Here is a 14,187-nt window from a genome sequence, read left to right as displayed (position 1 = left end):
GCAGGTATCCTCAGCTCCTGACAGGTAGTGAGTGCATGCTCTGCTCTGCTGGGGGCTCCTCACCTGGTGTAGGCTGTGGAGGAGTTTTTACAAGCCCTGTGGTGTTGGCAGGGTCCCTGAACGCGCGCAGCAGCACCGAGGATCGCTCACCCGAGAACACTGGCTCTGCAGTGGCTGTGGACAGCTTCCCAGAGGTGGACAAGGCTGTCCTGGTGGAAAGAATACTGAGGCTGCAGAAGGCACATGCTCGAAAAAATGAGAAGATGGAGTTTATGGAGGATCACATCAAACAGCTGGTGGAGGAAATCAGGAAAAAAACCAAGTATGTTCTGTGTTCTGTTCATGCAGGTTTTCACTGTTGAGCTGATGCACTAGACAAGTAAGGAAACAAATTGTCTTAGTGAAAATGCTTAAAACAGTAAAAATATTGCAGTGACACTAGATTTCCAAGATGGAATTAGTTTTATGGGGTTTTTTTTCCTTCTTTTTTCCCAGCAGTTACAGTAATTGCCAAGTTTTTGGCAATTAGTACTATTACTGAATTTTTTCAGGAGGAATAAACTGGCACAAGTGGGTTTTTGGTAGCAAAATGGTCAGCAGGTGGCTGATTTGTGGTGGACTGCTGCCACTGGTTAACAGAAGAGTCCATTCTCCTCATGTGCTTAAAAGGGTGCTGATTGTGTTTGTTTTGGAAGGAGAATCTGCATTATTCCAGATGGTACTCTGGTATACACATCAAACAGATGATGTATCTGAGCCAAAGGTGGTCAGTGGTTAATGTGTGAGACAAGATTCCACTTCAATGAAAATCTCATCTTACAGGATAATGTCTGGAACTTCAGTTAGGAGGGTAAGAAATGCTGGCATAAAGCTGCTTCTGGAAGGTGCAGTTGCCTGTTAGGAACAGCCCTTGCTTAATGAGTCCATACATTTATGCCCAGCTGGTACCATTTCACAGAACATGATCACAGCTTGGGAAGACTCCTGAGAAGTGGCTTTGTAATTTTTTTTCTCATGTGTAGAAAGCTTAAGATTCCATGTCTGGAGTCCTTGAGCAAAGAAAAGTTGACTTTTTAAATTACCTTTCTTGTCCCAGTAGCTTTTCAAAATACTTTTAAATAAGTAAACCCTGCACATTGTAGTCTCTTGGCTTACCAGCATTTCCTGTATCACTGTTGGTATCTCAGGTTTTCCTCTGACATAGAAATTGCAAGAGTAAATTTTTACTCCTTTTTTGGTAATACAGTACTGCTTGAAAATAAAATTACTTATGGCAGGAATCTGAAGTTACTGCAGCATCTGACTCTTCTCACCTCGTAATGCTGTGATGTTGCTGGTTTATTTTTCACTCCAGAATTATCCAGAGTTACATTTTGCGAGAAGAAGCCGGAACACTTTCATCAGAGGCCTCTGACTTCAACAAAGTACACTTGAGCAGGCGTGGGGGGATCATGGCATCTCTGTACACATCTCACCCTGCAGACAGTGGGCTCACCTTGGAACTCTCCTTAGAGATAAACAGGAAGCTTCAGGCTGTGTTAGAAGATACATTACTGAAGAATATTACATTGAAGGTGAGTAGCTGTGCCAGTTCTTCTGCACATTGTTGTGGTTCTCAGGTGCTCCCTTCACTGCATGCTGTTAAAAGCTTTTCAGAAGCCAGCTCATTGTGATTTGGTGCCACTGGTAGCACCAGATTAAAATTAGGGTTAACCAGGGAGTTATGTGACATGAGGCCATGTACCTCCAGTGTAAGACCCTCAGAGTATGCTGCACTAATGAGCTGCTGCTTGAAATAAGTTCTGGAGTGCCTGTGCCTTCAGCAGGGAAGGGTCTCTGCATGCTCTCCCCTGGGCATGTGGGGCAGGAGCACAGACTCTGCTCCTGGGACAGCACATCTGCTGCCAGGGAGAGGTGGCAGGCTGGAAAATGGTGTGCAGGCTGCCAGCTGGGCTGCAGGGCTCTGCACAAGCTGGAGATCTCTTCCTGTAATCATCATTCCCCTTGAATGCTAGGGGAACTAGCATTCTACCTTCTAGACATCCTGTAGAATACTGGTAACTACAAAAAAGGACTTGCCAAGAGCTTTGAGTTTCTTACTGAAATGAGTTTGTTTTTTTCTGACTCTAATCATTTGCATTTGTTCTGGATACTTGAAAGTATCAACCTGCTGACATAAGCAGTAATTTTGACTTATTAGTGCATTTGTGCTGATGGACTCATTTCCCTGTATAACTTATCTTTTAATTTCTCCCCCCCCAAAGGAGAACCTGCAGACTCTAGGAACAGAAATAGAACGGCTTATTAAACACAAGCATGAACTGGAACAGAGAATAAAGCAGACATAACTAAAACTTCTGGGGACTAACCAACCTGAAGATGCAGAAAAGGCAGGTGCTACAGATCACTGTTTTACATTCTGCCTGCCAGCACAAGCATCTGGGTTTTTGCAGAAGAAGCCTTTGGCCACACAGGCTCACTTGTGTGAGAGACCAACAGGGTTTGGCATCTGTGTGGTTCTGTCTACCCAGGACCAGCCTGAGGCACTGCTGAAATTCACTGCACACTACATTTATCTGAAACTTCTATTTGAAATACAGATGCTTTGCAGTGCAGACTGTTTGAAGTGAGTTGCCATGAGATTTTAATTTCTGCACTGTGTAATTAATCAGTCTCTTAATGATGGAGCTTGAAAAAAAAATAAAGCCAATTATGTCTTAGTTGCTATTGAACATATCCAGTGTTACTGAGCTTTAAGGGCTTTAAGACATTTATTTCCTTTCTTGCATATTATTTCTGATCTTTGGGTTGATTAAGCATTTTTGACATATGCATGGAAGAATACTTTGTTACAAAATTTTGGGTTTTAAGTGGTGACCATGATATTGCATATTTTCTGCTTTAGATTAGCATTCAACTGGTCGATTTCTTTATTCCAGAGGAGTGAAACAACAGTACAATTAAGGAATTAGAAAGTGTTCTGAAACAGTTCTTGAATTCATGTAGTTGAAACCAATGTCAGTTCAGCAAATTTTGTAAACCCTTGATCCTTAGACGTAGGGATCAAAAGAAGTCTGATAACAGATAATTAATTGGTTAATAAAGTTCTCTGGGCTTCTGCATAACTAACAGCATTTAGGAGTTTAAGCTGCCCATTGTCAATCTATGTAAGTACATGTAGACATGGTGATTGCATCTGCTTTCAAAGACAAATGGAAGCCAATAAATTTTCTCATTAGCTGTGGCTAGACCAACTAGTGACAATAATGGTAAGAAATAGATCTAAATGGGATTTTAATAGTTGGACTGTGAAAGTGGCACAGAAATCTGTGCAACTGCTTGATTTTACTGTTGTGAAGAATTAGTTGGTGGAAGTAACTAAAAACTGTTACTTAATCCTTCAGTAGCTGAGATGGTGATGGACGAAGAGTATCAAGGAGACAAGATTTGGGTTAATTACAACATCATGTTCACATTTTAATTCCAGGATAAGTAATACACAGGATCTGAAATACCTTTATTCCAGCAGTAAATGCACAGTTTCTGTATCTGTCACTTTTTGACCAAAATCAAGTGATCAGATCACCCTGTAAATACATACTTCAGGTTTTTAAATACTTGAACTTCCTATTGCCATGAAAAGTCAATGTACAGTTACAATAGCAATGCTTTAGCTACTTTAATCAAAAAGGGGGGTGTGGGGAGAATCTGTCTTGCTGCAGATACTGTTTGCATCGTACACCAAATGAAGGACCTGAATTTGGCAGCATGGAGGAGGATAATTGATCAGACATCTGGGTGACTTAGGGATGTGAACTCCATTCCCACATGCCACTAAGTTGCCTGAGGTTTGTAATAAAGCAAATTGAGCAAAAGAGCCCAATTTGATTTGAATAGTTTGGTTCGAGACAGTGGGACTTCCTTGTTAGTTTAAAGATGGGCATCTCTGAAAATCCTTGTGGGATCAAGACCTGGTTTGTGGTCCAGAGAGCTTCAGGAGTTTGGGATGGCAGGTCCCTTCAGTGTCAAAGGATTAAGTATCCCTTTGGAAAGGGAGAATGGGAGCAAATATAGTTTAAAACCTGAGCAACTATTATATAGAAACTGCAAGCCTTTAATCTGGGTGGGTTTTTATACATCTATTTTTCTAATTCCTGAGAGCAGTGGTTATCTGAAATGTTAGGAAATTTGGGCCAGTCCAGTCATGGGACTACTTCTGCTTTACTGTTGTTTAAGTGATGTGAAATGGCAAATACCTGGCTGTGCTGAAACAGATTTGTCACAGCTTCCAGGAAGCAAACAGACAGCTGTTCATGACTGAGCTTGGACCTTCTGCCGAGAGAAAGTACTTTAGAACAATTTGCATGCTAAAACATAGCTTAGCTCTTGTATGTTTGTGTTTTCATGCTTTAATGTACCAGGTCTCTGGATGTTTTCAGGCATTCAGATGAATGATTCCAGTATTTTAGATACTATGTTAATATTGTAATCTTTTAATGTATGTTCTCCAGGTGTACAGTGTGAATGAAGGAGGGGTGTGGTGCAGATGGAATCAGTGCAATGGCTTTGTGGAAATTCTTATTTCTTTTTGGCATGGTTGTTCTCCTTTTAAGTTGAGAAACCTAGTTAGCTGTCCTCCTGCCCTGCTGAAATGCTGCTGGCTCTTTGTAGCACTAATAACTTCTCAGACTTTTTTTTTTCCCCCCTTGGTTATGGAGACACACAAAGCAGCCAAAATACCACGTTGTTTTTTGTGCACGCTGTTTTCATGGACCAAAGCTGTCATCCACAGGTGTTATTCTAAACATATCTGTTAGAGATGGGAAAGTCATTCTGGCTTGCACATTGGCAAGTGACTCTCCAGTCAGCCTGGGGTGTGGGTGAGTGATGAGTGCCTGGTGGGGTCAGCCACAGCAACTTGGCACAAGGATGTTCCTCCTTTTTGAGAGGCAGTGATGTATCAGCCATGAAATGTTGCTGGCCCTGTTCCCATGGGGTGGCTTGTCAGGAGTGTGGTGCTGTTGGTGCAGCACTGAGCACACTTGCTGTGGAAAGGTGTTTCCGTGCGGTGGCTCTCACAGGTGAGCACCAGCTGGTGCAGGGGTGGGTGTGAGCCTTGTGTAGCAATCTCATCCCACTTATCCTTGTTTTGGAAATTGTACTATGGACCTGAAACTGAAAACTGTCCTCAGATGAACTGAATTTTCGACACAAACTGGTGAATTGATAAACTAATCATGAAGGCAGCCTGGAGCATGTAGCTACATGCCTGTCACTGAAATTCAGTGCCCATTAGACGTGGAATTGCCACAGGCTGCTTTTGAAAATTCCAAGCTTGTGGCTGGTTATGTCTTACAAGCTTAAACATCTGTTTCTTAAATACTCAGGGTGCTCTTTTCATTCAAACATCGCACAAACAGATGTTGTTAGAGGCCCTACAAGAAAGCTGCCTATGCTTTTCCACCCTCTGTAAAATCCAGCAGTGTCACTGTCAGAAGCCAGACCCTCTGACCTGAAGAATACGATTTTGTGCTACAGAAATCACTGGCTTGCTGCCATACAGACTTGTGCAATATTTTTAATTATAATGTCCAGAAAACTGGAGATTGATTTCTTCCTTGAACATTTTCTCATTATCTTCACTTGTTGCTGGCAACACCTGTAGTATCTCTCTAAAAATATTTTTAATTGCAACATTTTGGTTCATAACTAAAAAAAGGAAAAATTTAAAACCAGTATGTCTGGCTTCCAGTGCATCAAGTGTAAACCTGAGTGTCCACATGCTGCAGAGACCTGAATCTAGGGAGGGGTTCAGAGGGCAAGGCCTGCCCAAGGGGCCTTCACCCTTCCTGTGCCAGCAGTGGTGGCACAAGGAATCAGGTGTGCCCTGTCTCACCTGTCCAGGGACAGGTGCCTGTGTGGCAGAGGGAGCTGGGTGGTATTTAGACTTTTCCAGATGGATGGGTGTTTCCTTCCCCATTTTCATGTTCTAACTGAAACTGTCGATTCTTCCAATCTATGTGTGTAAGTCCTGTACACAGAATGTCTTGTTGATTTCATTTTGTAGATACCTGTTTCTGTATAAAGTTTTCAAAGGTATTGCTATACCTTCTGTATATACTGTACTTTGAAATAATAAACATACAAATGTATGAAAGCCTGCTTTGGGTCTGATTTGTCCCACTGTGGTGTTGGGAGATGTTTTCACTAACAGAATGGGACTGCAGGGATATGTTCTGTGAGCTTTTATCACAGCATCAGCCTCATTACATAGTTGAGACAATAGATGGCAAAAGCTCATGTCCAACCAGCAACAGCTTAAGATTTTTGTTATGGAGCATTTTTAAAACTTTCTAACCAATAGCACATTGCTAAAGCTTACAGACAATTGTTCTAGCCAATTACTAAAAGTACACATACACCTGCTTCACACAGTGCTTACTTGTCTTCTTTCTATTAACAATATACAATACTTCATTATTAAGTAATGAAGTAAGCTTAATTAAGTAAGCTTAAGACATTCTACTATCTTTCTAAACATATTTTTCTGCAGTCTTAAGGTCTATCTTAGCTAAGCTAAAACTAAAGCTATTGTTTCATGTCCTTACTATACTATTGCAACTTTTTCTACTTTCAGACTTTGCAGCTGCTTCTAGTTCTGAGATCTCTGTTCTTCCTATTTCTAAGACGTGCTTTCCCAGCTTTCTAAAAATCGTCTTACACCAAAGCCCTTCTCGTTGCCCTCGGGTGGGTGTGACTGTGCCCAGGCAATCCGAGCAGTGCTGCCGTTCTGCCCCAGCCCCTGCTTGCCGATTGCACCCGCTCAACAGGAGGTGGCAGTGCCTCTTCTCCGGTACTGCCGCCGGGAGGAACAGCCGAGCCAGGGAAAACACCTCTGCCACGGCGTTCATCCCTTGGGAGCTGCGCTGGACAGGCACAGCTGTGCTGCAGTCAAGGACTGCAGTCAGGCCCTGCCGGTGCCCTCGCTGCCTTTCCCTTCCACAGCCTGAATTTTGGGAATCCCACAATCCCAGCAGCAAGGAACCTTGGCTGCAGCTCCACATTTGCTCCTCTGATTTATTTATTCTCTTGTCGAGATCTTGTAGAGTTGATTTTTAGTTTTTTAGGGGTTTTTTTTCAGTTTTTTAGCCATGAGAGTATTTTTAATACTCTCATGGCTAAGTAAGTGATCGTGTCTTGTTGCTGGCAGTGCTTCTATTAAAAACCTAGTAATGGATTGATATGGGTTGTCTTGTCCTGTCCTTGCAGGGAGCCAGAAAAAGGGAAAAAGAATACAGTGAAGGTGATAATTTATGGAGTTTATTCTAGTATCTCCCAGAGTACCTTAAATGAGAGAGGGGGCTGTCCTATATTTTGCTGAAATTTAATGGCAAAGAGCCTCAAGCTTCCCAGGACCAGGCCAAGGGCTCCCAGTGATTCTTCTGGTTACAGTTACCTGCATAACCCATACTGAAATTGTTGTGCAGCTCAGTTTTTCTTTCAGCTTTTTACACTGATAGCAGGTACAGTTGTTGGTGACAGATGTGACCAAAAATCAAGGTTTATTTGTAATTCCTGGGTATTTAACGCTGCCACTTGGAAACAACAGTCTGAAGCTAAACTTCCTCAAATACTAATTCTGGCTGTGGTGCTATTTGCAAGTGGCCATATGGCAAACAACTTCCCAGCCCTGTTTTGGGTCTGTGTCTGAGCCTGACCCAGCTGAGCTCTGTGCAGAGGAAGGGTTCTCATGGCACATGTTAAGTGCTCAGTGCTGAAGTAAACCAGGCTGATACTGCAGCTACTGTGTGATAAATATCTAACCAAATGCTAGCAGTTCTCTCCTCTGGCTGATTGTGAATTAGGAAATCATCACTGCTATTTTTCTCTCTCTCTCTCTCTCTCCCTGCTTTATTTTAAGGGGATTTTTAATAGCAAGCTCTGCTGGAGGTTTTGTTGCTGCGGTTGTTTTTAGGCTATTTTGCATCAAACCACAGTGGGTCTGTGCCAGATTCTGTGAGATTTTTGCATGCATAAATGTAACTGCTGCAGTAGCAGAGTGCTGCTGAACAAGTTGTTCTCATCTAACTGTGTATAAATGTGCTGTTAGGTATTTGTGTGTTTGTTGCTGTTCTGCTCCAGTGGGTGCCCTATAGTCAGGAAATCCTCTGGCCCTTGGGTTTCTCTGGGCTCTTGACCATGTGCAGCTGCCCACTGATCTCAGCTGGGCTGCTCAAATGCCTGAAGGGAAGCACCTTGCTCACTGACAGGCGGAGTCCTATGGATGTCTAAGAGCTTCTTAAGAAGTTTCTATTTTAAAATAATGCCGTGTGTGTGGAATAAGGAGAAGCAGCAAATAAAAGCACAAAGTCTGTGAGGTCTGACCAAAGTGCACTGGTGTTTGACACAAGGTAGGTGAGCACAGCCTAGCAGGCACAATTGCTCTCTCTGGGCTGGTTGGTGTGTCCTTAAACACTGCCCTGGGCCATCCAACCTGCAGTTCTTTGGGAACTGCTGCTGCCTTTGGAGATGGATTGAAGCAGGGTGCAAATGCAAGGCAGTTTATTCAAGCTGCGATCTGCAGCCAGACTGAAGGGTTTGTGAGGCTGCACTGTGAAAGGAAGTGGTTAAAAATACTCTGAAAATGATAGACCTTAAATTATTTTAACTCTTGTCAGTACCCAGCACAGGGGAGAGGAAGAAGGTGAGAATTACTCATATCAACACTGTGGGTAAAAGCAGCATATGCCTGAAAAAACAGACCTTGTGCTGGCCAGCCTAGACCTGTGTTGTGGTCCTGCAAATTCTCTGAAAACTTTTCAAGTTCAACCTTCAAAGAGGTTGAAAAAACCAAACTTGGGCTCAGAGCTCTGACCTCTTCATGCTGTAAGTGGCTTGTACTAATCAACTGCCCTGGCCTCACCTTAGTAATTGGATTATCAGAGCAGTAGTGATTAGATGGACTCTTGAAAATAATTAAGGGCTTCACCCCTCTGGAGAAGGGATCTTCATCCATGAGGTAAAATGAGAAATCAGCTGTCAGCTTCTCATGGGCTTAACTTGTGGAGTTACACAGGCTGCTGACAGCCAGAACAGTGATGCCCTTCCCCTGGTCCCTTCCCCTGGTCCCTTCCCCTGGTCCCTTCTCCTTGCCATGTGTCTGCTTTGACCCAGGGCTCTCTCACACCCCTGGGGGTGGCTGGCACAGGGAACAAGACTGTCCCACAGTGAGGTCTTTGCCTGTCCACCTGCTCCCCCAGCTGTCCCAGGAGCTCCTGGTGCACTGCAGGTAATGGCTCAGCCTTTTCAGGCAAACAGGGATATTTGTTTTCCCTGGCAATGCTGCTCTGTGACCTGCAGGTTGTCTGAGGTGGTTGCACAGCTCCCACACCCCCTGTGCTGTGCAGCCAGAGTGCCCTGAGCCAGGCAGGACAGCTGGCAGTGAAACCCATCCACAGCTCCAGGTCAAACCTCCCCCAGAATCCACAGCCCCTTGTTTTGCTTGGCTTTAATCAGACATTTCTGGGATCTAGAAAGATCCAGCTAGTGCCAAGCAGGTGTTTTCCATCAGCAAGGACTGGCAGAGGAAAGCCTCTGTGGCATAAACCAACTAAAGAGAGCAGCCACCAATCCAGGTACCTGTGACCTTGCACACTGTGCTTGGGAGCCCTCGTGGTCTTTCTTGGGCTGTCCAACCCCAAAAGCAAACATGCATTAAGAAAATCTCCTGCCAGCAGGGCATGACTACCATACAGGCACTTCAAAAATAGAGGCATGAAGCCCTTGGAAAGGGGATGTGGCAGACTTGGCAGTAGGTCTGTAGCTCAAGGCTGGCAGATTGCTTTTTTTTGTTTACCTCAATTATGTCAAACTATTTCCCTCTCTCAGAATTTCCTTGCAGTTTTCCAAGGCTGCTTGTTGATGCTGAAAGATCAGTCAAGTATTTCGAAGTGATTTGACCTTGCTTGGGCTGGTGACAGAGCCCAGACCTCGCAGGTAGTTGTCACCTTGTAATGCCAGAGCCACTGTGGCATGTCCCTCGTTAAGGACAATGTTCAGGCAACCACAAGCAATGCCAGGGCACAGTGGCAGGTGAACTCCCTCCCAAAATCACACTGAAGAATGTGATTTAGCTTCCCTTGCCTTTGGTGGCAGCTGAAACAATAGAAATGTCCCCAAAGGCCAGGACTTGCAATCCAAGGGATTCTCTAGAGAGCAATAAATGGAGGTACTTACGTTTCATTAATTGTGTGTCAGAGCAAACACTGGAAAAACACCAACCAACCAAAGCTGTGAGTCTGCCACTGGCTGCTGGGGGAGGCCTCTGCCAAGACAGCAGCCTTGGATCAGAGAGCAAGGAAGTGAAGTCCTTCCAGAGGATGATTCAGAGCAGGCTCATGGGCTCCTGCACTGCTGCCCTGTCACCCCTGTGCTGAGGAGGCACAGAGAAGCAGCTCCTGCCTGGCCACCACCGCCCTCTGTGTGGGTGCCTTGGGGCTGGTGAGGAGCCTCCCTCAGAGCCTTCCTCCCCTGCCAGGGAGGTCAGCTGGGGTTCTGATCCCCCACATCACAGAATCACAGGATCATTTGATTGGAAAGGGCTTTAAAAGCCACCTATTCCCAAGCCCACTGCCACAGGGACACCTTCCACTAGACCAGGCTGCTCCAAGCCCCATCCAGCCTGGCCTTGAACACTTCCATGGATGGGGCATCCACAGCTTCCCTGTTCAACTTGTGCCAGTGCCTCACCACCCTCACAGAAAAGAACTCCTTCCTAATATCTAACAAAACCTGCCCTCTTTCAGTTTGAGGGCATTCCCCCTTGTCTATCCCTACCAACTTTTATAAAAAGTCTCTCTCTATCTCTCTTGTAGCCCCTTTAGGTACTGGAAAGTGCTCCAAGTTCTCCCTGGAGCATTCTCTTCTCCAGGCTGAACAATCCCTACTTTCTCCACCTGTTTTCATAGCAGGGGTGCTCCAGCCCTCTGAGTATCTTTCTTGTCCTCCTCTGAACTTTCTCCAACAGGTCCTTATCCTTCTGCTGAGGGGGTGCACCCCCAGAGGTGGGTGCAGCATTCCAGGTGGGGTCTCACCAGAGTGGAGCAGAGGGGGAGAATCTGGCCTGCTGGCCACTCTCCCTTAGATGCAGCCCAGGCCATGATTGCCTTTCTGGGCTGCCAGCACACGCTGCCAGCTCATGCTGAGCTTCTCATCCACCAGCACCCCTAAGTCCTTCTCCTCAGGGATGCTGCTTGTCCCCAGAAAAGGCCTAAAATCAACATACAGGGGAGAGGAAGGAAACTGGCTAGCTGGTTAAAGGCTGAGGGATGTGGAGAAAGAGAAATTGTTTTTTTAGAAAGGCCATCCTGGCACAAGAGCAAACCCTGTTGCTTTTGGAGTGTCATGGCTTTCCTTCTCTGCAGAATGAGCTCAGGGTGCTGCATGCCCAGATCTGGAGTGCAGCTGACAGCATGGTCTTAACTTCTCTTTGTTCAGCCCTGGGGCATCCAAACATGCACTTCTGAGTGGCTGCATGTGAGACAGGAAAGTCTCTCTCTGGAAAAGTGGCACAGCAATGGCTTGCACTACTGTATTTACTTTGGAGGTTCCTTCTGGGATGCATCTGCCTGTTCTGGTCTGTGTGTCAGCTCACAGCCCCATCAGTTTTCCCTTTCCCTCCTTCCTCTCCATGCTTCTGGGAGTGCCTATGTGGGAGCCAGGGACCCCAGCCCCTGCCAGACCTCACTCAGCTTCCTGATTCCTGGCATTTTGTTTCCTCCAAGGAGCTGGACACAGCAGTGCAGGACCATCCCTGGGCAGAGAGCACAGAAGTAGAAGTGCAGGGGGAGAGGAGAGCAAGATGCAGATTCTAATTTTTGATGGGTTTAGAGGAGAAAGAGGTTGTTTTGAGGGAAACTGATTGCTTTGTTTTTGTTTTACAAACAGCACAGGTAAGAAATATAATGGGTAATATATAAGAAAACACAACTCTCAGCTGGCAAAACATACATGCATGATTTGACTGTCAGCTCATACAAGGAAGGGCAAATTGTGTTATAACACTACTGAATAAAAAACAAGAGGATTTGCATGAATCCATCAAGAGCCCTGCACTACTGATTTAGGATACCTGTGCTGGTGCTAGTTCTGCTTGAAAGCAGAACTACCAGGAATAAAGAATGGCTTTGCTAAACAGCCCAGGAAAAAATACAATCCCAAACGCATTCTGTTGGGAAGATGTGCATCCAGAAAAGGACCAGCACAATGTGACCACTCAAAAGTACCTAGATATTCTTCTAAGGTCCTCTGAAAACCCTTTCCACAGCTGCTGACAAAGGTCTGAAAATGAGTGATGCCAAGCCACCTATCACGATGGGTAACATTGCATCACCATTTCCTGGTGATCCTGTTTTCCTGTCCTTATCCCTTTGCTGTCCCACGGGAAGGTTACAGCAGAAGCACTTGACAACCAGGAGGGCTGGGTTTTGCCTGTGCAGAACAAATTCCTCCTGATCCTTGCAGGCATCTTCTAGGCACTGCTGTTGCAATGAAAACTTTAAAGATTTCAGGTAGGACAGTAACAACTTTTCCAAGTACTGATAGATGAAAAAGAAAGGAGCAGAGGAGTGTGCTGGCACTGTGAATGGGCAAAGGAGGAATGGCAAAGGCAGCCCTTTGCAGTTTGGGTTGGCGGGGCGAGCGCGAGGTGCGCGCGAGGGGAAGCGGCGTGTGCAGCGTCTGTGTCTGCAGAGATGCCCTGACTGCAAGGCCAAGAAAATCAAAGCTGCAGCCAAGAAAAACACCATTAAAAGGGTGCAGTGACATAAGCTGAGCGCCGCTCGTGGAATCCAAATTACACGCAGAACAATCAAGAAGGAAAACACCGACGACATTGGCTTGTGTAACAGGGGTGTCGCCCTCCCAGCTGGCAGCCAGGCAAGGGCACAAGTAGAACCAGAATTAACAAGAGGGACTTGACCTTGCTGAAAGCATCAACCAGGCCTGTCCCTTAGGGGTAATCCTGCAGTGACCATGAAGACTTCATGTTCAGGTTGGTGCATTTTAAACTGGTTAGTTTAAAATCCGTCGCATTTAAAAACCCTGCTAGGACAGAGCTGCCTGATGAGGAGGGCAAGGTAAGAAAGCTGCAGCTCAGCACCAGGACATGGCCTCTTGCTCAAATAAAAAGCTGGATAAAGAAATGCTTAACATTTATTGAAAAAAGAAGAAATACACTTTACCAATGGATCTTTGAGATCTGAGTCAGGAGGGGTTGTGCCTAGTTAGATAAGTACTGGTGGTTGCACTGCAGGTAGGACACAGGTGTGGGGTATGTTCTCTGGATTTCTGCTCCATGTCTTTTACAGGCTCTGAAAATGTTGTGATGCCAGCACTATGTATACTGACAATGCAGTCAGGTTATAGAATAGCCATGAGAAAATGCAAATGTAGATCCACTCTAAAATAAAAACATTCTGGCTCAGACCCAACACTACATTATGCTAAGAAGCAGTGAATAAAAATTTCTCCATCAGGGAGTAAAAGGCATTTTATTGACTCATCACTCCTTATTAATGGGATGTGCTTCTGGGGTATCTACTGATGAGGAGCACTTTTTGTTCATGCTTCACAGCTTCATCTCTCTTTTGGACTTTACCATAAGCAACATGATCCAACCCCTGATAAGTGAGAGAGAGGAAATAGATGCACAACACAAGGTGTTCCCATCAAAATCTCAGTTCCTCTTAATGCACAGAGAACCTACAGGACACAGCGTTGCTCAAAAGCCAACATCCTACTCAAGAAGCCCTCAAATTGGGAAGAAGAGGTCATCTGGTGCCTTTAAACACAGCCTTCAGTCACCACATCCTCAGGATCTGCTGGTGGCTGCTGGCCTCACCCTCAGACAGTGGGATGCAGCTGCAGGCTCATTCGAGGCTGTTTGTGGTGGACCCCAGGCTGCACTCACAGCCTCGCCCCACACCCAGGGATGCTCTGCAAGGAGCTTTCAGAGGAGCCTCCCCACAAGCTCAGACCCCCAGACAAGCCACTTCTTCTCCTTAAAATGCCTCTTTGCTGGCAGCTTTAGGACCTAGGTTTGTGAAAGAGAAAGAGGCAGCACCCAGAGTCACCAAGCTACAGAAAGTCCCCAAGAACAAAAGATTGATTTAAATGTCCTGGCTTGGA

At 45.3% G+C, this 14,187-nt stretch overlaps 1 protein-coding gene across 1 annotated transcript in view; it reads left to right on the top strand.

Annotated features, from left to right (window-relative positions):
* The window catches only part of CCDC186 (coiled-coil domain containing 186), a 35,419-nt gene extending 29,262 nt beyond the window's left edge, over positions 1-6,157 (top strand). The window contains exons 14-16 of the mRNA XM_066554558.1: positions 112-322; positions 1,355-1,574; positions 2,265-6,157. Of these exons, the coding sequence (XP_066410655.1) occupies positions 112-322; positions 1,355-1,574; positions 2,265-2,348 (515 nt within the window). The 3' untranslated portion in view covers positions 2,349-6,157. The remainder of the gene's footprint in view (positions 1-111; positions 323-1,354; positions 1,575-2,264) is intronic.
* Positions 6,158-14,187: the final 8,030 nt, after the last annotated feature.

This window comes from Molothrus aeneus, chromosome 8 (assembly GCF_037042795.1).
Source record: "Molothrus aeneus isolate 106 chromosome 8, BPBGC_Maene_1.0, whole genome shotgun sequence".
Lineage (NCBI taxonomy): Eukaryota > Metazoa > Chordata > Aves > Passeriformes > Icteridae > Molothrus > Molothrus aeneus.
Note: the sequence above shows the minus strand (reverse complement) of the source record. Positions and strands in the feature narration are given on the sequence as shown.